Consider the following 27557-nt stretch of genomic DNA (forward strand, 5'->3'; position numbering starts at 1 on the left):
GAACTGGTGACCAATTCGGGAAAACCTCACAAAAATGAAAAGATTGGCTTAGTTTAGTAAGGCATGAGAAATAGAGTCTTTCTGAAAAGTATGGAGAATGTTATTTCAAACCTAGACGGTGACATAGCAGCTAACAGGAATATGTCTGCCTAGAGGATGACTATTATCTGCCTTAGTAGACAGAGAAGTCACAAAAGAGCTTGAGTGTCCACTCTGAGCTGGACAGTATGCAGGACCTTTTTGGACCATAATCTAATGTAATCCTTACCACAGTCCTGTGAGGTGGCTTTTATTGTCTCCATTTTACAGACAAGAAAATAGAGGTCAGAAGATGTTAAGTAACTTGTTCCTGATCATAAAATCAGTATTTTAATCTAGGTACGTGTTTCTATTAAGTACTCTACTATCTCCCAGTTGGCACATATTAATTTGCTCTTACCACAGTAATTTTACACAAAGAAAAGTTGCTAGTCAGGTACTAAATGTACTTGGAAATATCTCATCCTTTTGCCATGGTGAGGAGGTAGGAAAGAAGCCACAACCACTGGAGATCCTGCATGGTCAAGGCTGGTGGTTGTGTCTCTCTCTAAAGCTGCTACTGATCTTGGACTCCATAGAGCACAAGTTGAGAAGTACTGAATTTTTCTCACCTAAAGGCCAACCTTCCTTTTCGGGGAGGGGGAGCTTATTAAACATCATTTCTTTGTGGAGAGGGAGTTACTACTGTTAAACTTTTCACATAAAATAATCAGCCTTTCTTTTTAAAAAATGTGGCCTTGGAAGATAATATTTTTCAGGGAGGTTATTCATATTTTAAGATATTTTATCTGTTTTTATTATCATTTTATCTGAAAAGCTGAACATGTGGTTATCTAAAGGAATAGATCTTGAGGCTGAGAACGAAATTCCTCAGAATCATCACAATCACTTAATAAGCTTGTGAATTGAAATTATCTTTGCCATAGTCCAAGAGCCGAGTAGTAATTAGTGTCTAGGGACACATGGGGAACAATTTTACTGTTAGCAGTGCCAAGAATCTATTCATTTGTCATCGGTCCCAAATTATATTTAATCAGCAACTCAAACTCAGCTTAGAAAAACGAAGTGACATAGAGCTAACTTTCTATAAAATTAATACTGTAAAATGAAACCTATATTTCTGGCAGTTTAACTGTGAGCAGCAGTAAGATGAAGCTATGAAAATGTTGAATGTAAATACTGTCAAGGTCTGTCTTAATCCCACCACTTCCCCACCTTTTGCTTCCTTGCCTGAAATGCTGCCCTGGCTGCCATGCTTCTATTCCCAAGCTCCCTGAAGTCTGGGTATTGGAGGGCTTCATGAGCCCTTTATACGATGAACCACAGTAGTCCATAATATTGCAAACAAGGGGCCATTATTCAAAGAGCCCAAGTGGGTGGCAGCAGGATTGGGGTTAGATTGGAGCTGTGGTTGGAGTCATTCATGGGGGCCCCCAATTGTAGACAATTAGATCTTCCTCATGAAATCACTTGCATGAAATACTCATTCCTAGGACAAGTTGTTAATACCATGCAGAAGCACTGCCTTCTCTTGTGGTTTCGGGTTAAGCATTTTTCCTACTTGGAATACTTTTTTCTTTTTCACTTCATACTTTGAATCTTATGTGCTTTAACGTTCCTGCCATACTGCCCATCTGACTTCAGATCCCCTTAAAAGAATCTATGTTGTTTTTAGCTCATGACACAGGAGGGGACTGGGGCAATTTGGGTTGGAGAGGATGTGTATGGTTTGTCTTTCTTTCCCACTGCTACTTGGACAGGGAAAGAGGGAAACCAAGGAGGTCTGCACAAACCAAACAACTCTTTTGTCTCTGCTGTATGTGACAGGTTGATCAGAGGCCCCGTAGACAAACTAGAAGTGAGTCTTTGCAAGGTCTCAGTGGGTAAACATCCTGTTCTTGGTAAAGCTCACTGACTATGGTGTGTGGCTACTATGGCCAAGTGGCAGCCAAGCCCCATCAGTAAATAAGGAAATGTTAGAAAGTGTGCTTATCTAGGTAAAAAGGTGAAGTCAGAGAGAGGTAAGATGAAAAACAAATCAGGTTCCACAGATTTGAGTACCAGGTAGCATGAGCTACTAGGAGATGTGTGGACAATAGACAGGCCTGAATTTGAATTGCAGTTCTTCCACTTACTAAAAAGTTCACCTTGCATTTCAGATCCATTTTTAGTGGCTACCTAGAGCACTATGTTGAAAAGACTCTAAGGCAGATCCCAGATTTAATAAGCAAAAAGGACCATAATTGTTTAATGATGTCTGCACCAGATTGAAGGAAGGGGAATTGACAGCATGGGTACCATATATCTTTTTTCTTTAAAAAAAAAAAAAAAAAGAAAAAGATTTTATTTATTTATTTTGATAGACAGAGAGAGAAAGAAAGCATGAACTGGGTGAGGCGGAGAGGGATAAGCAGACTTCCTGCTGAGTCCCTAGACTCAGTTCCAAGGGGCTCAATCCCAAAACCTTGAGATCATGATCTGAGCCAAAGTCAGACAGACACTTAACTGACTGAGCCACCCAGGTGCTCCTGGGTGCCATATATCTTAATGTCATTGGTTCTGAGTTCTCTGAGATCCTGCTCAGTACTAATGTTCTGTAATACACCGTGTGTGTGTGTGTGTGTGTGTGTGTGTGTGTGTGTGTAGATACGGCCTAAGGGGAGGTTAGTGAAACCCCATTAAAATGTACTCGTAGGATGGTGTCGTGACTTAAAATTTCAAAAACAACAACAAAAACATCATTTGGGTATTACAGTCTATTACTGAAGAGTTTTAAAATTTATAAATTTTGATAGTGCATTGATTTGTATGTTTGCTTTAATTTATGGTGGTTTTGAAAATTGCCTTTAAGTTTAGTTACCTCAATTAACTCTCATATTCAAACAGTTAGCTTTCATTTGTCTTAACTATAAGTTTCAATGTAAGGAAATAGATTTCTCTATTAACAGAAACCCTATCAATTCACAAATACAAAAAATAAAACAGTAGCAAGAACAATTTAGCTCTCATTTTTCATGGAAAGACTATTGACTATATTAGTCTAGGAGTAGTCCTCTCACAAGAAAAAGCAGAGTCTATGTTTGATAATGTGTGGTCATTTCTCTAGGTTTGTTTTTTTGTTAATGAAATATTTGTATTTTAACTTTCAAGCCCTTGTTTTAAAGAAAAACCCTTTCAATCTGGCCTACAGATTGTTCATCTGGATAGCCTCTGTAATGCAGGCGCCTCTGTCTGGCAAGCAGAGCAGCCATTCCGGCTTAATAAGCTATGGGATTGCAGTGGTCTCTCTGAAAAGGCAGGGCCTTTGGAAATCTCCTGTAATGCTTCTAACAGCCCATAAGTTACTTATATATTTAATATCACCCTTGTCTTTCTCCCCTTCCTTCTTTTTCTTTCCAGAAACAGAGTTGTCAGTCACTGCTGAGTTAGTGCCTACCTCATCGTGGAACATTTCAAGTGAACTCGACAAAGGTACAAAATGGGGATGCATAGGGGAGGTGGAGGCATGGGGGAGGGGGCGTGAGTGAAACTCCATTTTTAATCCTGGCATGGCCTTCTTTGAAATCAGCTGCTTTTTAGATCATTAGAAGGAGGCGGGGGCCAAAATAAATCCCTTGCTTACTTTGTGATTATTTAACATTTAATTACTTGGAATTCTATTATTTCTGGAGAGCTTTCCCCCCCCCCCTTCTTTCCTTTCCCTTCTTCCTCTAAAATGTTCCATATGGTAAAAATGCTTCAAGATGTGAAATAGGGTTGTTTCTGACCTTCCTGACACTGCATCTAGTGGATCTTATTTAGGGGATTTGATTCCGCCTGAGCCAGGATTGATCAGAGCTGTTTGCTGGGTGACCTTTTACAGTGACTATTTGATGTGCTTGCAGGGTTCAGGGCAGAGTATTTGGAATGTTTGTAATTGCCTGTGCGTACAGATGGCGGCTTCCTGTGCGCACGTGGGGAACAGGTTCCTGCTATGAAGTTGTTGTAGTATTAATTAAGCTCCACCATATGCTAAGCACTGGCCACTAGATTGGGATCCTCTGTCTGGGAATGGTAAATCAGAACACGTTCAAAGCCCCTACAGCCTGGCTCATCCTACCCTTCCAGGCTTATTTCTCTTTAGTCCCCTTAATGTCCCTTTATGCATCTCCAGTGAAATTTCTATTTCTTCTTCTATACTCCATGCTTTTCTTCCTCTCTGCTTTGGCCAAAGCTATTCTTTCCACCTGAATCACTCCTTTTTTCTTTGCCAGTAACCATTCTCTCCCTTCTGCATGCCACAAATTACTTATCCTTCCAGACCAAGAATGAATTCTATATTAGCCACAGTCTTATCTAATCCCTGAGCAGGAAGTGGCCTTTCCTTCTTTGGAACTCCCATAGCCCTTTTCCCTGTTCTTCTCTTAGCATTTTCTGTGTTATATCATGGTGATTTATATACCTGTCTATCTCATTCTTAAGCCTGAAAGTTCCTTGTAAATGAAATTCTGTTTTATTCTTGTCCTCTTTCTTTTTCTTTGTCTCCATCACAAAATCTAGCACCGACTCCTGTTCTTAGGAAATCCTCAGTAAGTATGTGTGAAATAATGAGTCACAACTTATCTCAGGCAATACATATGAATGGGCACATCTGTCTATATATGTGCAAATTCATTAAACTTACTGAGTTTCTGCTTTAGTTAGGCATGATTCAGGTTCTGGGAGTATAGTGATAAAAGCTCAAAAATCATTGTCTTTTATATCAGATGCCTTTTATAATCAGCTCTCCTTGTCAGCTCATGTGTTCACTGTGAGTTGTATTTAATCTCTGAAGAGAGAAAACCTTATAGAACAGTAATTGGCAAGGTTATGTTGATGGTTGTAGACTTTATTATTTTTTTAAGATTTTATTTATTTATTCATGAGAGACACACAGAGAGAGGCAGAGACATAGGCAGAGGGAGAAGCAGGATCCTTATGGGGAGCCCAATGTGGGACTCTGGGATCATGCCCTGAGTTGAAGGCAGATGCTCAACCACCAAGCCACCCAGGCATCCCGGTTGTAGACTTTATTAGGCATTCTTAGAGTGGTGGGATGAGGTGAGCTATCTTTTCACCTTAAAAAAAGGACATTTGGAATAATTTTCTCTTGTCAAATTTATTTTGGACATTCTTTTTCTAGTTTAGGATTTAAAAGAGACTGTATGGTATTTCTCTGTCCAGCACCAGTACAATGCTTAGGAGTCAGTAGATTTTCAACAAATACTTATGATTTTTTTTTTAATGTGAAAGAAGACATAAACCACACTAAATGTCAACTCGGTCCCCACTCTGTAACAAGCACTTTACTAGGTGCTTTCAAGAATGTGAACATAATTGGCAAACTCCTTATGGCACCAACAGTAAAAATTACATCATTATCATTTGATCAGGTTCCAGTTATGGCTATAAGAGGCCATCAGTTATGTACTAAAAAGTTAGCAGAACCACCAGTCAAGAACCTAGGCTGCCAGACTTTGAATTTCTACCAGACCAACACTGTAATTAGCAGTGAGTGTCCTTTAGGAAAATAGTAGTGTCAATAGTTGTGAACCTCTTGCTAAAATGCTGGACTTAGGCAGGCCCCAAATTTTTGTTTGTTCAGCATGGCCTTCCAGAGGGCATGGGTGACTTTCCAGGGATTCTTGGTGTCCTATTTCTCTAGAAGATATTTAGTATATGGTCTTTCATTCCCATCTAGAATCAGAAAGAAAGCTGATTAATTCTTTCATTCATTGATCAAATCTTTCTGGCTTCCTACTCTGGTCTGGGCACTGTCTGAAAAATTAGTATTGAAAGATGAATTAGACAAAGACCTCCGTCTTCCATGAACACAGAGCCAGGTGGAAAAGACTGGTATCTAAATGTATAATCAAAGCCTTCTGGTCAATTTGATAGATTGGGCTGTCAAGGGACATTCCCCTCTAATTGCTGGTGGAAATACACAATGAAAAGAAAAAATCATTGACAGGCTGGCACACAAAAAGTAGAAATCTCCAGGTGCCAGAAGAGCAAGCTCAGTAGTAGAGCAATGATCAGCAAAAAGGAATTAAACAAAAGGTTTTATAATAAATATAGGGAATGTGTATGGTTCTCAGGGGCTAGAGTTTCAATATCCCATGGGGATGAGAAATGAGGCCATAGGAAACAAACTTGCTGCCTAAGCTGTCAGTGAGGAAAGACTGGACCAAGTGTGAAAGGACAGTTCTACTGAGGATGTGGTGTGGAGGTCTATGAACTACCCTGGGCTGTTGGGGCCACCGATGGGAAATGCAAGCCCGAACCTGTACTATATGGGGCTTAGGGGTTGGAGTTCTCATGTAGTACACAAGCTACAAACCAAGAAGATAATGTAAAAACTTGGTCTGGAATTGATTAAACTCTGAAACTCTGACAGGGGACAACCTAAAACCAGCTCACAAAATGTCTCAACATCCCAGTGCATGTGGCACCCTAACAAAAACAAAATTCTAAAAATCAAAACCACTAAATAACAACAGCAAATTCCTACTGATGTTGAGTTTACTTTTAAAAATTATAGTACAGGGCAGCCCTGGTGGCCCAGCAGTTTAGCGCTGCCTTTCGCCTGGGGTGTGATCCTGGAGACCCAGGATCGAGTCCCACGCCAGGCTCCCTGCATGCAACCTGCTTCTCCCTCTGCCTGTGTCTCTCTGTCTCTGTCTCTGTCTCTGTGTCTCTCTCTCTCTGTGTGTCTGTCATTAATAAATAAATAAAAAATCTTTAAAAAATAAAATAAATAAAAATTATAGTACACGCAAGAGAGGAATAAAAGAGTGAGCAGACAAGACACACAGAAAAGGTCATACCTTAGAAACTAGACAATAGACCGATTTGAGAGAGAATATATAGTGTGTGTGTGTGTGTGTGTATGTTTCATGGGAAGAATAAATAAATAAACTGCCTCATGGTGAAGAGGAAATTAGAAACCATAGGGCAAGTATAGGATAATATGATAAAAAAAGTAGGTTTTAAAAGAACTAAGTAGAAATTCTAGAACTGAAAAGCAGTTATAGAAATTAGAAGCTCATCAAATGGGTCAAATAGTGGATGCATTCAGCTAAAGAGAAAAATGGTGAACTAGAAGATGGATTTGAGGGCAGCCCGGGTGGCTCAGTGGCTTGGCACCGCCTTTGGCCCAGGGCGTGATCCTGGAGAACCGGGATCGAGTCCCATGTCAGGCTCCCTGCATGGAGCCTGCTTCTCCTCTGCCTTTGTCTCTGCCTATCTCTCTCTGTGTCTCTCATGAATTTTTAAAAAAAGAAGATGGATTTGAAATAACATAGTGGTTAAGAGAATGAACTCTGGGGCCAAGGTGACAAAGTTTGAACCCTGTAGCTACTACCTACATTCTGTGTGGCTTTGGGCAAGGCACTCCACCTATCTGTGCTTTGGTCTCCTCACTTGTAAGATGAGATAACAAAAGTAATTACCTCATCTGGTTGTTGTGAAAATTGACCTGGCTAGCAAATCTGATAAACTAATTGGAGAGAAAGCAGTAACAGCTGTTGTGGGTTAATATGATTATTACTTTGGGCTTTATAGGAAAAAAAGTCGTAGGCACTTTGGCAGGCTTGTAGGGAAAGCATATTTTAGAGATTTTAGATCTTATTCAATCAGCCCATGTCCTCAGCTTTTCCATTCTGGCCTTCCACAAGTGCATGTTCACCCACACCAGTGCCACACTTTTTTTTTTTTTAAGTTTTTATTTATTTATTCATGAGAGACACAAAAAGAGAGAGAGAGAGGCAGAGACACAGGCAGAGGAAGAAGCAGGCTCCAGGCAGGAAGCCCGACATGAGACTCGAACTCTGGTCTCCAGAATCACGCCCTGGGCCGAAGGCGGCGCCAAACCACCAAGCCACCCAGGGATCCCCCAGCACCACTTCTTAGCTTGATAAGCAAGCTTCTCCCTGGTCTTACCCCTACTGACTCCTCTCACCTCATCCCTACCCCTGTACTTTATGCTCCATTTGTTTCAACAACCTGCCTCTAATTCCCTAAATGTACCACTCTGTTTCTAGTCTCTGCACCTTTGTTCATGCAGTTTCTTCAGACTGGATTGCATTGAACTTCCTTCTCCTCCTGGCTAACTCCTTTACTTAAGTATTGTCTGAAGCATTCCCCTAGTGCTCCTAATGGGAATAGTGCTGAATAAGATAGGCAGCATCCCTGCTTTGCTGACCTTGCATGAAAGAGAGAGAGAGAAAGAGAGAGAGAGAATGTATGAATCCATTTATCAGTCCCATTGACCATGCCATCTACGGTACCCTGAAATACTTCATATGTGGCGTATCACATCACCCCACATCTATCTTGATCAGAGTCCTTACCATGCTGTATTGAAATTACCTAGTTTGTGCCTGCTTTTTGAAGTTAAGGGTTCCCTTATCTATTGGCATGCTCTAATTACCCAACACAATATCTGCTGTGTATAGTAGGAAACATGGTGCTAAATTGCTTGGGTTCATATCCCAGCTATTTCAATTCATAGCTGCTGCAAGTGAATATACCTGCTGTGTGCAAGGCACTGGGTAAACATGTTGCATGCATCATTCGAATTCATACCACCCTTTATGGTAGAACAGATAAGCAACTGAGGCTCATCAGGCTTAAAGGAGTTGGCTGAAGGGCTCTGGTGGTGAGTGGCAGTGCCAGGATTCCCACCAAGGCCTCCAGGCCAAGTTTAGGGATCCACTTTCAACGTGGCAGCTGATTACACCCCCTCCTATGCATTCCCCTTCCCTCCTTCTTGGGCCAAGTTTGTCAAAGGTAGAAGCAGTAAAGTAAGCCCCATCAGTTGGTGTTCTTTAATGCCTTTCTCTTCACCCAGCTACTCTGTTCCACCCATCAACCCCACCCTGGTTCCCCAGACTCACTCAGGTCCTGTTTTTCTGTTAAATGAGTCCAGTCAGTGGCATTAAACAGTTACCTGTTTATCCTTTCCAACAGGAAATGAAATCTAAAAGAGACAAGGCCACCCGGGAAGAGCCGTTGAAAGCTACTATTGATGAGGCATGGGGGTAATTTCTGAAACAAATGCTTCAGAACTGAGTACCTTCTAAAATAAATGGATCTACGGGGGCCCCACCTCAGCTTCCCCATGGGGATTTTGGGATGGGGTGTGATGAGGGCCTCTTTCCCCTTCTTGCATTTTCAGTCACATGAGGTCTCAGAGGTTCTCTGTAGAAAGCCAAATGTTTCTTTTGGAGAAAGGACTGGAAATTGCACCCGTAGGTAGCAGAAAGGGAGGGAGCCTCCTACTTAAAAAAAATACTGAGGCTTGCTTCCAACTTCAAATAGTTCTCTGTGCTGACAGACTAGATCTGGGGGTATTTTTGTCCTGTTTTGCTTTCTCAAATGGAGACCTGGCTTTCTCTATGAAGCTTAGAGCTTTACACACAGTAGGGAAGTGTACAGTGTGATTCTTATGAGCATAAGTTCTGGAGTTACTATGACTCTGAGCTTCCTTTTACTCACCTCTGGAGTGAGGGCCTTTGAATCTATCACCTAAGACTTTTGCTGGCCAACAAACACATCTCTAGTACCACTTGTGTATTGTGCCAAGGACATCTGCTTGCGTGGTCATAACAAACAGATAGATACATGCTGGCCTCGGTCCCTTAGCCTACCTCTTCCCTGAGAGCTTGCCTGTCAAGAACTATGACCAGGTTCTCTGGTTCAGGAGTGGTTGCTTCCTCTTGTCCCTTTTTTTCTGTTACTTGATTTGGCACTTAAAGAATCTGTTTAAGTGATATTGACTGGCCTGTACACTTAGCCCAAATAGGGTAGCTGGATCCTTTACTTGTGCTCCTGGTTGTATGGATTTGGAGCAGTGGCAGTGGGTGAAGGAACAACATAAAGAAGGACTGGATCAGGAGTCTTGGTACTTGGCAGGCTAACGAACAGTCTTCCTAGGACTGGGGTCTTTGAAGGCTTATCCATTTAGTGTCCCATCTTCAAAACTGGTAGTTGGTGGGAAGAATTTCTGGTGGAACTCCTGGGGTAGCCTGTGATGTTTAAGACAGCACCATTTCAGTAGGTGTTGGGAAGGGAAACCTTCCTCTGTCCTCTGAGGTCCTTCTAGCTGGATTTAGAATCAAATTGACATGAGACAGATTAACAGGAGAAAATCAAATTTAATAGGCATATGTATGGGGAACCCAACACAGACATGAGATTCCAAAAACAAGGCAGTAGGAAGCTTATCTGAGCTAAGGAGAGAGGTAGGGCCTGAGGATACAAAGAGGAGGAAGGCCATTATGCAGGAAAGTGACAGATGCTAGGAAAAATAAGGTTGCCCTATTATGCGGGTAAGTTTCTCAGCCTACTGGGAGTTTCTATTCATAGCTCTCTTCCAGTCCAAAGTGAGATGTAGTATAACTATAAAACACACACTGGATTTCAAAGGCTTGACATGATAAAAGAACTTGAAATATCCCATTAATAATTTTCCTATCAACTACATGTTGAAATGATCATTTCTCATGTATTGAATTAAGGGGAAATATATTATAAAATTAATTTTACCTAATCCTTTTTAATGCTGCTACTAGACAACATAAAATTACACATGATGCTTGCATGTGTGGCTTGTGTTATATTTCTATTCAAAGGTGCTGCCGTAATGAAACAACAGCTGGAATCTTAGGTAAATCTCCTAACCTGTGTTTCCTCCTTAGAGCATGAGATATTCTTGTGCCCATTCCAGTTTTAAAACTCTAAGAACTACTTTTTATGAAAAGAAACTTTTCTAAAACAGATCCTGTGTCTGTATATAATACTTTAAAATATCTAGGCATAAGGGATTATCGTTACTGATTATAATCTGATCATTAACTCAAAAAAGGCAATATTTTGAGTAATGTACTTTTTGTGGAGAAAAACTCTGCAGGTTAGAAATCTGAAGCATCGAGGGATTATAATTTGATAATGAAGGACAATAGCAGAATCACAGAGCAATGCAGGAATTGCAGATCTGGGGCAGTAGTTGAGCACTTTCAAACAGGGCCCTATTACATATCCTGCATTGCCTCTGTCTCTCAAACCCAGTCTTACACTGTTCTCCTAAGCTGGCTATGCACCCGATGCACTCACTCCCTTTTAGGTTCCTCCAGCAAGCTAAGCTCTTTTCTTGACCAGGGGCACTTGATATGCTGTTCCTTCTACCCAGAATCCTCTTTCCCTTTTCAGATATTGGCATAGTTGTCAGCCACTCAGGTAAGTTATTCCTAACCATCCAAAGTTAGTCTCCACCATTAGTTTTCTTTTCCTTTATAGGAATTAATAAAAAAAAAAAAAAAATCCAGTCTAGTTCTGGAAGCAGTGAGAATACCTTCTTGATAGGAAAGTAGAGAAGTAGAGGAGCTTCTTGCCAGCTCTGCTGTGTCTGCTTTATCCCTTGCTAATTGACAAGTCCTTAGTCCCTCTGGCTAGAACCCAGGGTGGAGCACATGATATAGAAATCAGTTACCCTTCAACCAAGCTGTGCTCTCTATAGGACTCTTGTTAATCTTCTTTACTTGATAAGCCTATTTGTTTTAGGGAAGGAACCTCCAAGATAAGGCCTATGGAATTCTGTCCTAAATTACAGGGAAAATGCCCCTATATGGTCAATCTTGCTTCTTCAGAACCTGCTCAGAGGGGAGGAGCTTACTAGTGGGGCCCATCACAGGAGCAGAGGATCAGCTTCCCCACTCAATGGTCTTTCCAGCTCCAATTCTTGGCACCAATCCCTCCCATCAGCCCTCTTGTCTCCTCCTCCATGTGCTGCTGTCAGTAGGGCATTCAGCTTAGAGGGATGAGGCCCTAGGGTGTTCCACAAGAGGCCAATTTGGCTGTGTGAGGAGCACAGAGCTCCCTGCTCCCTGCTCCCAGCAACCACCACCCAGTTGAGACAGAGGAGCAGTCAAATAAGCTTGGAAATGTTTATGCTCCTATCAGGATAGAGATTTATCTACTTCCCATCATGGGTCTCAGATTCCTTACTCCCTTGGTACCATTTTCAGTAGTTGCTGTCTAAGACCAGGCACAATCTTGGAAGCATAAAACAGGAGGCAGCAGAGAGTTTCTTGATTTGCTCAGGCCATCCTTTTCCTTTCCTGCACATCTTTTAGTTTGGATTTAAACCTTCCTGCTGAACCTCCTGTCCACCCACTTTAGAAATGGCTTTGGAGTTTGGCCTCAAGAACTTTGTGGACTGAGGTCCTGCTCATAGAGATCATAGGCCTTTCTAGTCCTGGGCCTATGGCTTTGGTCAAGCTTTGCTCGAAGACTCACAAGGACATTTGGACTTAGAAGTCTTTTGGCTAAGGGCAGGAGAAGAGAGATCATACAAAGCACTTTGTTATCTGGCTCTCTCTCTCCAGTCTGTAATTGAAGGGTTTAAAAGTTTTCCAGTGATTCTAACTTGCAACAAAGTTTAAGAACCATCATTTTCAAGTTCTTCCAGGCTAATCTGTACTGCAGTTGACAACTTCCATAATAGTCTCTAACACGTGATTTATCCAGGTACAGAAGCTTGGAACTTTCTCCATTTCTGTTCTCAATTTTCTGGGGTAGTATAAAGAAGGAGTGGGTTTGGAGGGAGAAGTCCTTGGTGTATATTTAAGCTCTATGGCTAACTCAGGTTCTTGAAAATTGAGCTTTAGTTTAGTGGGTTTTTTCTTCTTTTCTTCATCTCTTAAATGGGGAGAATACCAGTTTTCCACGATTGTTGTGAGTACTGAATGTGATGACATGTAAGAGGGTCAAGCTCAGGTTTCAGCCCTGATAAATAAATATAGTGATAGATATTGATACTAATATTGACAAAAAAAAGTTTATGTCTGAATAACTTGGCATAACTCCATCACCTCTATATGGCCACCAGGAGTAATACCTCCTTACCTCATGAACTATTAAGAGCTACCATCTATTAAGAGCGTTTCACATGTCATAAATCATGTGAAGTGATTTACATGCATTGTCACACTTAATCCTCATAATAGTTCTAAGAGATAGTGTGTCCATTTTACAGGTGAGAAAAAATAAGCCTTTGAGAAATGTCATGGGCTGAATGGTGGCCCCCCTCAAAGATATGTCCATGTCCTGATCCCAAGAACCTATGAATTTTACCTTATTTGGAAAAAGGGTATTTGCAGATGTAAGTTAATTAGAATTTTGAGAAGGGATTATCTCACATTATCTGGGTGGGACCTACATGCCTACAATTGTTCTCATAAGATAAAGGCTGGGGGAGATTTCATACAAACCCACAGAGGAGAGGGTGTTGTGAAGACCAAGGTAAAGACTAGGGAGATATAGTCCCACAAACCTGGGAATATTGGGGCACCCACCAGAAACTGGAAGACCCAAGGATTGTACTCCCCCTAGAGCTCCTAGAGGGATCATAGTTCTGCCTGATTTAGGACTTCTGGCCTCAGAATTATAAGAATAAATTTTTGTTTACACCAAGTCTGTAGTAGTTTGTTATAGCAACATCAGGAAACTGATCAAAGCAATTTTAGCAGTTGGCCCAAAGTCCCATAGCAGGGAAGTCGAATTCAAACCCATGTCCTTGACCAATATATTATATTGCTTCCAACTGAACTGATATTTGTGATAGGGAGTACCTGGGTGGCTCAATCAATTAAGCATCTGACTCTGGATTTCAACCGAGGTCATGATCCTGAGATCATGAGGATCACGACCTGGAGCCCTGCATTGGACGCTGCACTGAGTGTGGAACCTGCTTAAGATTCTCTCTCCTTGGGCAGCCCGGATGGCTCAGCAGTTTAGCGCCGCCTTCAGCCCAGGGCCTGATCCTGGAGACCCAGGATCGAGTCCCAAGTCGGGCTCCCTGCATGGAGCCTGCTTCTCCCTCTGCCTGTGTCTCTGCCTCTCTCTCTCCTCTCTGTGTATTCTCATGAATAAATAAATAAAATCTTTAAAAAAAAAAAAAAAAAAGATTCTCTCTCCTTCTGCCCTACCCCTCACATGCACGCATGCTCTCGCTCTCTCTCTAAAAAAAGAAAAGAAAAGAAATTTGTAATAAAATGTCTTAGACTCATTTACTCGACAAATGTTTATTGAGTGCCTAGAGTGGACGAAGCCTCTACTGGGGGTGGAAGATGCAGTAATGAACAAGACAGAAATAGTCAACCGCTCAGTGAAAGAGAGACTTTAAGAATGAAGGTCACATGCACACATATACTAAAAATCATTTCATTTTAGCAGTGATGGGGCTTTAGAGGAGAAGTATGAAAGCATACTTGTATGAAAAGAGCCTGTGACCCTGGAACAAAGGATTCTCACATTCTCCCTGGCTAGGCCCTCCTAATAGCTACCCGAGGTAGAGGTCAACCCTTCATTTTCTTGGCCTGTCTCCTGGGAACCTCCAAGCCTACAAATCCATGTCAGCCTTCCTGAAGGTAGTCTACCAACAGGGCAAGTCCCTTGCTAGGAGATGGACCCACAACAGGAGGAAGGCAGTGAGGCCTTCAGCAGGCAGTGAGCTCTGCAACCCATTACAGACATCATTATGAGGCAGTGGAGTGTGGGGAAACTGTTTTTAGACAAGGTTGGAAAATTTTGCATTCCTGTGCCCGGCAAGATTTCCTGTAGGGCCATGAGAAGCTCACTAATCATCTCTTTAGTTCCAAGCGATATTACTTCAGGGCAGTTCCTGTCAAGGCCCCATGCTTAAATATCTCTTTGCCTGGGTTTATTCCATCAAATGCTTCATTTGTTTTTGAAAAAAAAAAAAGCACCGGGACTTAGCTGGTCCAGCAGCCTAGGAAGTTCAATTCACCACATGCCTCAGAGGGCTCCTAGCTCTGCACCCAATTGCTACAACTAAGATAAACTTATTTTCTGACCGTTTTCTGCATATGATTCCATTTTATGTGGGCCCTAAGTCAGACTCGACCAAAGCCAGCCACTCTAATATGCTTGTGCAGAATTCAAAATGGCTTGCAAGAATTTTCTATTGGTCACCACTTGTCTTCTGAATTCAGGAAGCTGTGCTTTCCCAGGGAGCTTGCCCAGATTTCTAATTTCAGGGGTTTTTCTCCAACATTTATATCCATTTATTCACTCAACAGATATTTATTGAGTGCCAACCATGTGCCAGGTACTGCACTAAAGATACAATGGTAAAAACACAAAATTCCTCTCTCACGAACCTTACATTAGGTAGATTTAGCAAATCTGTGTGTGGAAAGTACCATTACAGCTAATACTTCCTGAATGTCTGTTCAATCCCGGGTGCTGTGCTAGATACTTTAATCACAATATCATCCCATTTAATGTGCCATAAAAACCCTGTGAGGTAGGTACTCTTGTGTCCATTTTATAGCTGGTAAAACAAGCTTACAGAGGTGCAGTGACTTGGCTAGTATATGGCAGACCCAGGATTCAAATCCAGGTTTTTATGACTACGAAGTCCATACTTTCAATGATTACCTAGTTCTATAACAACAACCCATGTTTATAGGGAGGAAAGAAAGCATGGGTTTATAAGCTTTTTAGCATATAGAATATCTTTTCTGTAAGAGAATATTCTTAATCATCCTTGAGTGATTTTTTTTAAATTTGTGTTTTCCCTCTAATTTCTATAATTTCTTCAGTAAATATCCTATACTCTTATAGTCAGATAAAATATAAAATACATAAGAAAATAAGAAGACTCATATATACCCCCAAAGAATTGAAAACAGGTACTCAAATCCATGGACATGAATGTTCATAGAATCACTGTGTATAATAGCCAGGAGGTAGAAACGGCCCAAATATCCTTAGAATAGGTAAACATACATACATACTTATATACAATGGAATATTATTCAGCCATAAAAGGCACAGTGTACTGATACATGCTACAATATTATTGGATGAACCTCAAAAATGTTATACTGAGTAAAGGAAACAGATACAAAAAGTCCCCATGATCATTAAATGTACAGAGACAAAAAGTAGAGGTTGCCAGAGACTGTAGAGAGGAGAGATAGGGAGCAATTGCTTAATGGATATGGTGTTTCCTTTTGGGGTGACAGACATGTTTGTGGGCTAGAGAGAAGTGGTGGTTCCATAATACCCATAATGTCCTCAATGCCACTGAATGATTTATTTACTTTAAAATGGTTCATTTCATGTTATGTGAGTTTTGCCTAAATAAAACAAAAATAAGAAAACCCCAAATCAGTAAAATAGACACACAGATAAGCTTCTATCATGCTCTTTGCGGTACTGCTGGTCCTCTGAGGGCTACAGAGGTGGATTTGACGTCTCAATCCTGAAAGTGTGTTTACTTACTGCTACTGTCCCTAACCTGAGTCTGAGCCCTGGCATGGCAACTAACTGATAAAGGAACCTTGCTTGGGCCAGTCACTTAACCTGAACTTCCGGGCCCTCTGTTGTCATGCAAGAGTAATAATGTCCACAGAGATCAATGTTACGTCCTTTTTTTTTTTTTTCAATGTTACATCCTAATATGATAAGGTTGTGCTCTGCAAGCTGAAGATTTGATCTGCATATGCTTTTCTAGTTTTTGTTTTTACATCAAGAACTGCTAGGTGATCTGAAATCCTCTCCAACTGCTTATCAGGCATGTGTGTTATAAGAACTAGGGAAATAGGCGGTGGAATCTTAGTGTATGGTTTTAGAGACCTTAACTTTTTGTTGCTGTTGATATTATTGTTTTCTATTTGTGGGTGTTTTGTTCTTGCCTATACTTTATAATAAAGTTTGTTCGGGTAAATAGGAATGTTTGGACTGAGCAACTGGGAGGGGGAATGGTGCAACCACATGGAAGACGGAATGGTGAACCACACAGAAGACAAGAGCTCAGAGGAAGTCTTTCTGCTGATGATGGGCATCTCTCTGCTAACGATTCCCAAAGGGAATCAGGTCAGTCTAACAATCTCAAACTTTGGGCTGGGATCACAGATAAATCCTGGGCAGACCTTGAGATGCTGGCCTTCAAATGAGTGCCACTTAGATGCTGATAGAGGGTCTTGCATCAAGTCAGTGTCACCTGCTGTAGCCCATCCCTCCCATGCTGCACAAACCTCCCAGGTGTGTCCTCTCAATTCTCCACAGTACTTGTCTTGCTAAGAGAAAGATTTGGGAAAGGCTTGAGGAACTCTTGAAAGACCACTGAAGAATCCAACTAAATAGCTTGGGTCCTTTCTCCAGGGTCAGTTAAACAGGCCTCATTAACCTCTGGTTTCAGGAAAACTAAGGTCTCCAGGAGACCTCGTTAGGATGTTGGGATCAGCAGCTCAGATCTTAAGAGGTGAAGCAGGCCTGGAGGGTCTTCTGTGACTTCTATTGATATTTTCCTCAAAATGTTTTCTTCTTTAACAAATCTAGATATGGGGTGCCTGGGTGGCTTGATTGGTTAAGTGACCAACTTTTGATTTTGGCTCAGGTGATGATCTCTGGGTTGTGAAATGGAGCCCCATTTTGGGCTCCATGCTGATCCTGGAGCCTTCTTGGGATTCTCTCTCTTTGCCCCTTCCCCAACTCACACCAAAAAATAAAACAATTTTTTTTTTTAAATCTAGGTTTAAAAGTACTTATAGAAGCTCAATGTATTTGTTATAGAAAACCCAGAAAATGAAATTAAACCAAAATTATATAGTCACTGCTAACACATATTCTTTTAGTCTTTTTTCATGCACGTTTTTATATCGATAGTCACCAAAATGGAGCCATATTGAGTATTCTGTGTTGCTGAACAGCATTTGTCTTTTCACAATATCACAATCCTCTTTCTGTATTATTAAGTATTTTCAATGACAACATTTTTGTGGGCCTTATTAGACATGTTCTGTTGTAGGGGCATTTCTTAATTTATTTAACCTATCCTCCATAGTTGAAAAAATCATTCCAGTTTTTTGTTATAAATAACACTGTGATGAAAGTTGCTTTAAAGGGCCCGGACAGACAGTACCTAGCCTCATGATTTTTTGCGTGTTTTTTTTAAGATTTTATTTTATATATTTATTCATGAGAGACACACAGAGAGAGGCAGAGACACAAGCAGAGGAAGAAGCAGGCTCCTTGCAGGGAGCCCGATGCAGGACTTGATCCTGGGATCAGGATCACACCCTGAGCCAAAGGCAGAGGCCCAACTGCTAAGCCACCAAGGCCTTCCACATGATGTTATCATAAACCTATCTGCATATTTACGGTCTCTAGCAATAGCGCAGGAGAATGCGCCATTCTGCTTTCCTTCACCAACACTAGGTTGTCATTTTCTTAGTCAATGTCCATTTTATTTATTTATTTTAAAAGATTTTATTTATTTACTTGAGAGAGAGAGAGAGCGCACGCACAAATGGGGATAGGGGCAGAAATTGAGGGAGAAGGAGGCTCCTGCTGAGCAGGGAGTCCCAACTCAGGTCTCTATCCCAGGACCCTGGGATCATAACCTGAGCCAAAGGCAGATACTTAACTGACTGAGCCACCCAGGTGCTCCAATCCGTTGTCTGTTTTGAAAGCAACAATGACATGCTATTGATGTTTTAACTTACATGTCTTTGATAACTAAGATTGAATTTTATTGGCATTTAATAGCCATTATTTTTCTCGAAAGAATATTCATTCTTTTTTCCCTCTATTCTACTACTATTGGTGTATTTATCTTTTCTCACTGATTTGAAATCTGCATTTTAAAAAATCAGTTTAACTTTGAAATTTGCTTATGATGTGTATTTTTATAGTACAGAGAACTTTAATTTTTATGAAATCAAACCAATCTTTTATCATTTTTTTTTACTTTGGTATCATGCTTAGAAAAGGGTTCCTTTCCCTAAGATGATGGAAGGTCTTTTAGTTCCTTGAAGATATTATAAGTAAACACTGTCTTTCGAAAGTCTGGGTCAACTGAGCAATATTTCCAGCTGTAGAGAGGACAGGAAATGAATCTAGTGCCAGAGTCAACTGTTTCTCTACAACCTAGACTCAGTTACTTCCAAGTTGAAGGACCTTAGAGGTTATGTAATCCAACCTTCCAGCTGATATGTGACTCTCTTCTTCCAAAAGCTTCATAAATCCTTCTATATTAAGATTCTACATCAGTGCTTTCTTTCTAATTAGAAAGCTTCTACATCAACACTTTCTTTAGTGTAATCACACAAGGTTAACCTATTCTTCTCTTTGAGAAGTCCTCCTAAAGTTCAGATGGTCTTTCTTATACTGAGCCAATTGGTCTTCATTCTTCCTCTCCCTGCTATGTCTACTCCTTCTCAGAAAATGGATAAAGGCTGTTCTTTGAACTTTGCAGTCATATCAGCCTGGGTGTCTATTCTAGAACTAAGTTAGCTATATGGCCTTAAATAAATTACTTAACCTATTTGAGCTCTGGCTTTATCATGTATAAAATGGGGATTCAAAAATTCCTATTATAATCCATTCTAACTTTGAGATAGAATTAAATGCTAGGTTAAGACAATATGAGCTCTGCCTTGCTTAGCATTGTGTCTGGTCATTTCAGACTTGACTATGACTTAGGACTTTTTTGTTTTTTGTGTTTTAATTCAAAGCTTCTAAAGTGTGTATGCAGTATTTGAAGTAATGTCTTATAGCCATATTAGTGATTAACAAAGAAAGCCAAAATATATCTAGATTAATCTGTCAGTACATTGAAAAAAGAGGCAAAATCAGTGTCATAATGTATTGTTCCCAACAATGTGTTATGAAAGTTGTTACATGTATTTTCATTTATTCTGGTGTTGCTTTGAACTTTAGGATAAAATGACAAATGACCCCTAGGGACCTTTTCTCTTCTTATTTGGAGGATCTGGTGTGTGGACACCTAGATTTCATGAGTTTACTGTGAGGATTAGGGGAGATCCTGCATGACTGTGGTAGTGTGTCAGCATTATGATATCATTGCCCATGTAATCTCTTGCTCTGACTGAACAGTTGCCATTCTTTTCATTATTTCTCCTCCTAACTTGTTGTCTATGTTCCTCCCCCATAAAAGGTAACCCACTAGAGTGAGCACACCACACTCCAGGAGTACCTGGACATAAAGGATACAGCAGGGCCATCTCTATCTTTGTTTTACACTTTTTTTTTCCACAACCAAAATTCTCAGCTTCCGAGTAGCATCATCTTATTGTTGACTTATGATGAACTTCTAGTTAACAAATCTCTTGTGAGTTTCTCACAATTTTAGCTATATACCTGTATCTCTCTTTTCTCATATTTGTGTAATCAATATCTTATGTCCCACTACTCACTATGCTTTATTCCTATATTTCAACATGTTCAATCTGTCATGTAAATCATATAATGATATCATTTAGCATACTCATGATCTTGCAACATTGTGTCCATATTAATTTGGTCTTCATCTAAGACACTGGTGTGACTGTTGGCTGGAAAGAGTGTAGATAGAACTCCTGTTATGATGATATCTTGTCTTGCTGCCTCTCATACAAATGTATATAGTTAAGATAATGTTTTTGAGACCCCACAGATCGTTTTTAGCATCTTTCTGTTTCTGTGACCTTTTTCAACTTAATATTTGTATTTTGTTCTCATTTTGTCATTTAACAAACATTTGTTGAGCTATGTACCAGACACTGCAGTGGGTCCTGGGTACAGAAACAAATAATATGGGTCTGTCTTTGAGATGCTCACAGTTGAGTGGGAAAACAGACTAAAAGAAGTGGGTGCACAGGGGCACCTGGGTGGCTCATTTGTGGCCTCTGTCTTTGGCTTAGGTCATGATCCTGGGGTCCTGGGATTGAGTCCCACATCGGGCTCCCTGCAGGGAGTCTACTTCTCCCCCACCTGTGTCTCTGCCTCTCTCTGTGTGTCTCATGAATAAATAAAATCTTAAAAAAAAAAAGAAAAAAAAAGAAGTGAGTGCACAAAGAGAAGGAGTGGGGGAGTTGTGGATAAGGCTTTGTGGAGGTGGTGATATTAGAGCTGGGTATTATTTTTTTTTTAAGATTTTTATTTATTTATTCATGAGAGACTGAGAGACAGAGAGAGAGAGGCAGAGACCCAGGCAGAGGGAGAAGCCGACCCCATGCATGGAGCCTGACGTGGGACTCATTCCTGTGACTCCAGGATCAGGCCCTGGGCTGAAGGTGGCGCTAAACCGCTGAGCCACCCGGGCTGCTCAGAGCTGGGTATTATAGATGCAAAGGAATTTGCAAAGCAGGAAGCAGATCAAGGATACATCTGACCACGCTTCAAATTCCCTCCCCTTAGACTACATGAATGTCAAAATTACATACCCATTTTCTCTCATAGTTTCAGCTGTTCTTCTGCAAACAATATCTCTTTGTTTAGAATTATATTTCTATTATTGGCACTCTAAGATAAGGAATTACCATCCAGGAATGTTAAGAATAGAGAATATGTACCATCTTTCAGCTAATGGACACTTTTAAGAAATATTTAGAGCATGGAAAATCTATCCTATATCACTCTGTGTCTTACCTCAGTACCAGTTTTGTGATCAACAATAATTATAATAATATAATAATAATTGCTAACATTTATAGAGTACCATGGATAGTGCCTTATGTATATTATTTCTTTCTACCATTAACAAAGAAGAAGTTTGAGCGCAGAGAGATTGAGTAACTAGCTTCACATCACCCAACTAATAAAGCAGCAAAACTGAGATTTTGGACATTGGTCTCTCTGTCTCCAAAGTCTGGCCATTTACATTTTGTTATTCTGTCCAGTTGGTCAATATACCTACTCATTCTCTTCTTGGGTCTTTATTTTATACTCCTCAGTAGTTTACCTTTGTGTTAGTCTGCTAAAATAGCTATAACAAATACCACAGACTACATGGCTGAAAGAACAAATTTATTTTCTCACAGTTCTGGGGGCTGGGAAGTTCAAGATCAACATCTGGCAGGAAATTGTTTCTGGTGAGGCTTCTCTTCCTGGCTTGCAGGCAGCTGCCTACTTACTGTGTCACTATATGGTGAGGGGGTGGGTGGAGACAGGGAAAAGGAGAGAGAGATCTTTCTCTTCTAATAAGGCCACCAATCCTATCAGATGAAGGCCTCACCCTTATGACCTCCTTTAACCTTACTTATGCTTTAAAAGCCCTAACTCCAAATACAACCACATTGGGAGTTAGGGCCTCAACACCAAATTTGGGGGAGATACAATTCAGTCCATAGCACCCTTCTCAAAACATTTCATACCTTTTTACTTCTCCATACTTTTGTTTAAGCTGTTCCCCTAGCATAAGTTTCCTGCCTTTCAAAATCCTTCTGGTTCTTAACTATCCAACTCAAATGTCACTTCCCCTGAAGCCTTCTCTGTTTTCTAGTCATTCCAGTTGCTCCTTCTCCTCTATATTAATAATATTTTATATTTTGATTTAGCTCATATTTTAGCCAGACTGCATTATAGGCCCCTTGGAAGCAGACACCCTGCCTTGATGTGATCCCAACCGATCTGGCCCTAATTGTGTTGGTACTCTCTAAAGGTATGACTTGAGTGATTCATTAGTTCTAAGGAATGGTGGAGGCAATTGGGTGGGTTTAGGCTGTAGAAGAGAAGAGACTACAGGAAGCTCTGTTGGAAGTGATGCCCTACAGAAGAGAGAAAAAATAGTTATATGTTCCCTGGGAGGTTCAAATCGAGACTACAAATTAAGTTTCAAAGAAGCAGATTTTGTTCCAATGTAGGGAAGATCTTTTTAATTAAGAAGGAGGGTTGAATAACATTCATTGATAACCAAGAGCTAAACTGTTACTCTACATACATTATTTCTACTCCCACATGATCTTATAAAATAGTTCCCTCTGTTGCAGATGAGAAAATCAAAGTTCCAAAAGGCTAAAGACCTACTGTGATTTCATGTAGTTAGTTAGTTGATCTCCTCTGCCCAGTCCTTCATGAAGAAGCACTCTTCCTTTCCCTGAAGGTATTGAAGCAGTCTGCCTGACCACTTTCCAGGAATTTGAGCTCTGGAAGATCTGGGGGGTGTTGGTATAGTTCATATTTCTGTTTTCTTTCATCTCTCAAATCCTGTGACTCAGAAATTCTCAGTCCCTGACATTTGTTTAATGGGAATAGACCTATAAAACCTATCTTCTGTCTTATTTTGGAAAGATATATTATAAAACTCTTCCTAAGATTATTGCAAATTATCATTACAGTATTAAATGTGCTACTGGTCCCATTAGTTTATATTTATGAAGCTGTTTGGAGAACACAGCTTTGGAAATACTTATTATTAATAAAATTGACTTGAGGGCAGCCCTGGTGGCACAGCGGTTTAGTGCCGCCTGCAGCCCAGGGCATGATCCTGGAGACCGGGGATCGAGTCCCGCATCGGGCTCCCTGCGTGGTACCTGCTTCTCCCTCTGCCTGTGTCTCTGCCTCTCTCTCTCTAGCTGTGTCTCTATGAATAAATAAATAAAATCTTTAAAAAAAATAAAATAAAAAATAAATAAATAAATAAATAATAAATAAATAAATAAATAAATAAATAAATAAATAAAATTGACTTGATCCTAGTCAAGTGGGGCTACATTTTCAAACAAGAGCTTCTCTATCTGAGGAAAAAGGAATAGGCACAAGTTGTCACCTAACTCTAGAAGTCAGATGAATGAACTACTTAGCCTTGCTATCCTGATTGCATTCCATACTGAAGGTGGGTCCCTGTAGACTAAGCCCTCCCAGGATCAGCTTCTGGGGCAGGCAGCCAATGTTCTGAAGCAACTGCCATTTTTCTTGGGTGATTCATGTGTGAAAGTGTCTCCTCCATAAGAATCTGGGTCATCTTGTTCTTCTTTCCAGAGCCAGGCTCTTATCAGCCCAGAAGTGTCTCCTCATACAAATGCATCCAAGTTGGAACATTTATGAATGATAACGATAGTTGTTCACTCCAAATACATAACTCTTTTGGTCTATGACATCTCATGTTTGGCTATACTGCTAGTTGCATTCAACAGAATTGGGTCTGAATTCTGGAGCTGGTGTACATTTTGGTGTAACTTTAGAGACTCTTTAAGAATGATCACTATCTCTATCTTCTCAATTCAGATGGTTTATTTAACTCTGTATTTCTCTTTCCTATTGTGAAAGAGAATAGCCTTGAATTTGAGCAAAGCTTTTGCTCCTGTGTGTGCATGTGTTTTAAATAACATTTCAGCATATGTTATGAAACTCTACTCTGGTCCCACCACCACCAGCCCCAACCCCTGGTCAGATGAAAGGTGACAACACAGAATAAGCTTCCATGAACATTTAAAACCAGCTCAATTTTGTTGTTCTTGTTGTTTAGAGTTTTTCTTTGCACCTGCTTTGTTTTCCTAGGAAAAATATCACAGGTATCCTCTTCTTCTTCCATTTTTACTAGACAAAAGACATTGTTCCCGGATGGAGGTGGAGAGAGGGAAAGAATGATACTTTTGGGAATCTTACAAGGTAGAAATGCCATCAAAACATTTGAATATGAAGTTGACACTACTTTAGGATCATTTAATCCCGCAGCCTCCAGACATCCCGTCAATTTAACAGACATGACTCAGAGAGGAGAATGAGTCACTTAATATCAAACAGTACTTTTGTGGTAGAGGTGAGACCAGACCCTGTTCCCCTGTTGTCATTGCATAACCTTAAAATATCACAGCTTCTAAGAAGTCTTCCAAAATTGCAATGGAGACCAAACTAAATAATCCACCCCATCGGGGCTTGAGGATGCTACCAGGGCAGTCAGTGTGCTTTTTCTTCCTTAATCATGGTCCTGTTACAAACCTCAAGGATCTGGAACTCACAAAACGAAATCCTCAACTAACTACTGTTGTTTTCTACATTCACCTTTCAAAGCAAAGATGGAAAAGGATAAGACAACAAATAAGGGATTTATTTGAAAAAGCAATATCCTATAGGATTTCACTGTGTACCTTGAATAGTCAAATTGGTAGAGTCAGAAAGGAGAATGGTGGTTGTCAGGGGCTTAGGAGAAGAGAGGATGGGGAGTTATTGTTTAATGGATACTGAATCTTAGTTTGAGAATATGAAAAAGGTTCTGTGGGTGAATAGTGGTGATTGTACATACGGTAAGTGTACTTAATGCCATTGAACCATACACCTAAAAATAGTTAAAGTGGTAAATTTTGTGTTGTGTATATTTTACCACATACACACACACACACACACACACACACACACACAGAAAGCAATGTTCTTGATGCAGTCTTGAATCTCCATACCCTTGTGTGTATGCATTCTCAGAAACAGTCCATTATTATGTCCTAAAGAGTGCTAATAACAAATACATACTGTCTTCTATTTGCCTTGCATTTTTTGTTTCAAAGTAAAGTCACGTCCATGATTGCATTTAGTAGTCATTAACACTATCATGAGGAAAGCATGACAGGTATCTTTCCTTATTTTACAAATGAGTAAACCGAGGCCCAGAGTTACACAGCTGACGGATAAAAGAATTGGTACTAGAACCCAAGGCTTCTGATTTGTGTTCCTCAAACCATGCCAGATCCGTGTTAAGAAGTTTTGAATCGATACTTAACATATTATACTTAGTTATCCTAGAAAGTAGACTCACCAGGACACCTGGGTGCTCAGTCGGTTAAGCATCTGCCTTTGGCTCAGGTTATGATCCTGCGGTCCTGGGATCAAGTTCCAAGTCAGGTTTCCTGTTCAACGGGATGAGGAATTTGCTTCTCTCTCTCCCTCTGCCCATCTTCCTGCTTGTGTTCTCTCTCACTCTCTCTCAAATAAATAATAAATAAAATTTAAAAAAAGAAAGTAGACTCATATATTTTAGAAAGATTTTCAAAGACTTTGAACACAAGTAGTTTGGAGAGGTTTTTAAAATGAAAATAAACTCTAGACAACTCATTGTCTAAATATTCTGATTAACTGAGGTTTTGCTATATAGTAATGATATTGACAAACACTTATATAGGACTTTATTATGTGCCAGAGGCTATTGTAAGTCATTTAACAGAGCGTGTTATTTATAATTTAGAACAAAATTTGTCAAGACTAGCATGTGCTAAACTCCCTCTAAAGTGCTTTGTATACTTTGCCTCATTTAATCCACATACCAGTCTGAGGTAGCAGGTATAGCTGGAGCTTAGAGATGTTAAATAAATTGCCAGAGGACACTTGATAGCCAGTGACAGAGTCACTACTTAAACCCAGGTCTGCCTCCCTCTTTACCACTCAAACAGATAGGGCAGTGTAGGCCTTTCTAATCACTGCCATCTCTAAATATTAATTATGTCATTCAGGCGGCTGAGGCAACACCCAAGTATGGATGCTGGTTGGCTCATAGTTTGCTTCTTGAGGGACTTCTAAGTTTCACCCTGAAATTCTGGCTGGAAATTGGATTCAGTTGCTGAAAGCGGAAGAAATACAGCTTTCATGTTCATGCGCAATTTGCTTTTTCATTTTCTTTTATTATCCCGAGACTTACTGTAAATCACACTTTCCCATCAGTCCTGGGGGTTCTAATTATATTCATGGGGTCCAGCTAAGAGCAAGGGCAGTAAATTACTGCCACTTTGTTTGAAAATTTTTTTAGCCACAGTACATTAGCTGCTTTTGTTTGCTTTTCCACTGGTAGTGTGCAGTTTTATTTCAGAATTGGTGTTTCTTGAATGTCTCATTTGTGAATAATGTAGCTTGCAAAATGGAATGATTGGAGAAAACATATGCCAGAGAGTATCCTTTGGCATCTGTAAGATTTTAAAGCATTTATAGCTGAAATGAGTTATTGAATTCTTTCTCTGTTTCTCTCTTTTACACACACACACACACACACACTCATTCTCTGCATTTTCCTGTTCTCTTCATTCTCTTCTTCTCTGCTTCCCAAAGATCAATTGCATATGGTAATCACCAATATAACAACTAATATCAGGTAACTACTAAGAAATGCCTTATTCCAGGGTTCTCTAAGTATTTTTGTTTATTTGAAAGATTGATAGATCAGAGGGTCAGGGGACATGTTTTATTGTAAGTTTCTGTTCCAAATTTCCTGACATTTTTAGTAAAAAAAAGAAGAAGAAGAAGAAGTAAAAAAAAAAAAAAAAAAGAAAAAAGAAAGGAATACATTTTAAAAGGCAAAAATAGGGCTAATAAGAACCAGACCCTAAAGTGATTATCAAAATGTCAAAAATAACTACTTTTTCTTTATTCAGTAGCATTAATCTTGAGGCACTTACCTTTCAGTAAAATCTCCCTAATGGCTTGACTTGATTCTCATGCTGGACCATCCACAAATAGAGTGGCTTCTAAAGTGATGCCCAAATCCTCAATTGCTTTCAGTAATTGGTCTGGGAGTTCAGTGAAGACATTTGTTTATGTTTTTAAAATCCTATCTTTTGATAAAGTAGCAAGAAAGGAGTCTTTCTGGCATGTGCTGGCAACCTAGAATAAGGTTTCCCAATGAGTCTTTATTGTCGTAATGTTCACAGGACCATTCTGAAGATGCTAGAAAGCTATAATAATTGTACAGGACCTGGATGAGTGTG

At 40.1% G+C, this 27557-nt stretch overlaps 1 protein-coding gene across 6 annotated transcripts in view; it reads left to right on the forward strand.

Moving 5' to 3' along the window:
* The window catches only part of ROR1 (receptor tyrosine kinase like orphan receptor 1), a 475484-nt gene that overhangs the window by 289966 nt on the left and 157961 nt on the right, over nucleotides 1-27557 (forward strand). For all 6 annotated transcript variants that reach the window (XM_072820556.1, XM_072820555.1, XM_072820553.1 and 3 more), the window contains one exon: nucleotides 3439-3510. In XM_072820556.1, coding sequence (XP_072676657.1) covers nucleotides 3439-3510 — 72 coding nt within the window. The remainder of the gene's footprint in view (nucleotides 1-3438; nucleotides 3511-27557) is intronic.

Source organism: Canis lupus, chromosome 3, assembly GCF_048164855.1.
Source record: "Canis lupus baileyi chromosome 3, mCanLup2.hap1, whole genome shotgun sequence".
NCBI lineage: Eukaryota > Metazoa > Chordata > Mammalia > Carnivora > Canidae > Canis > Canis lupus.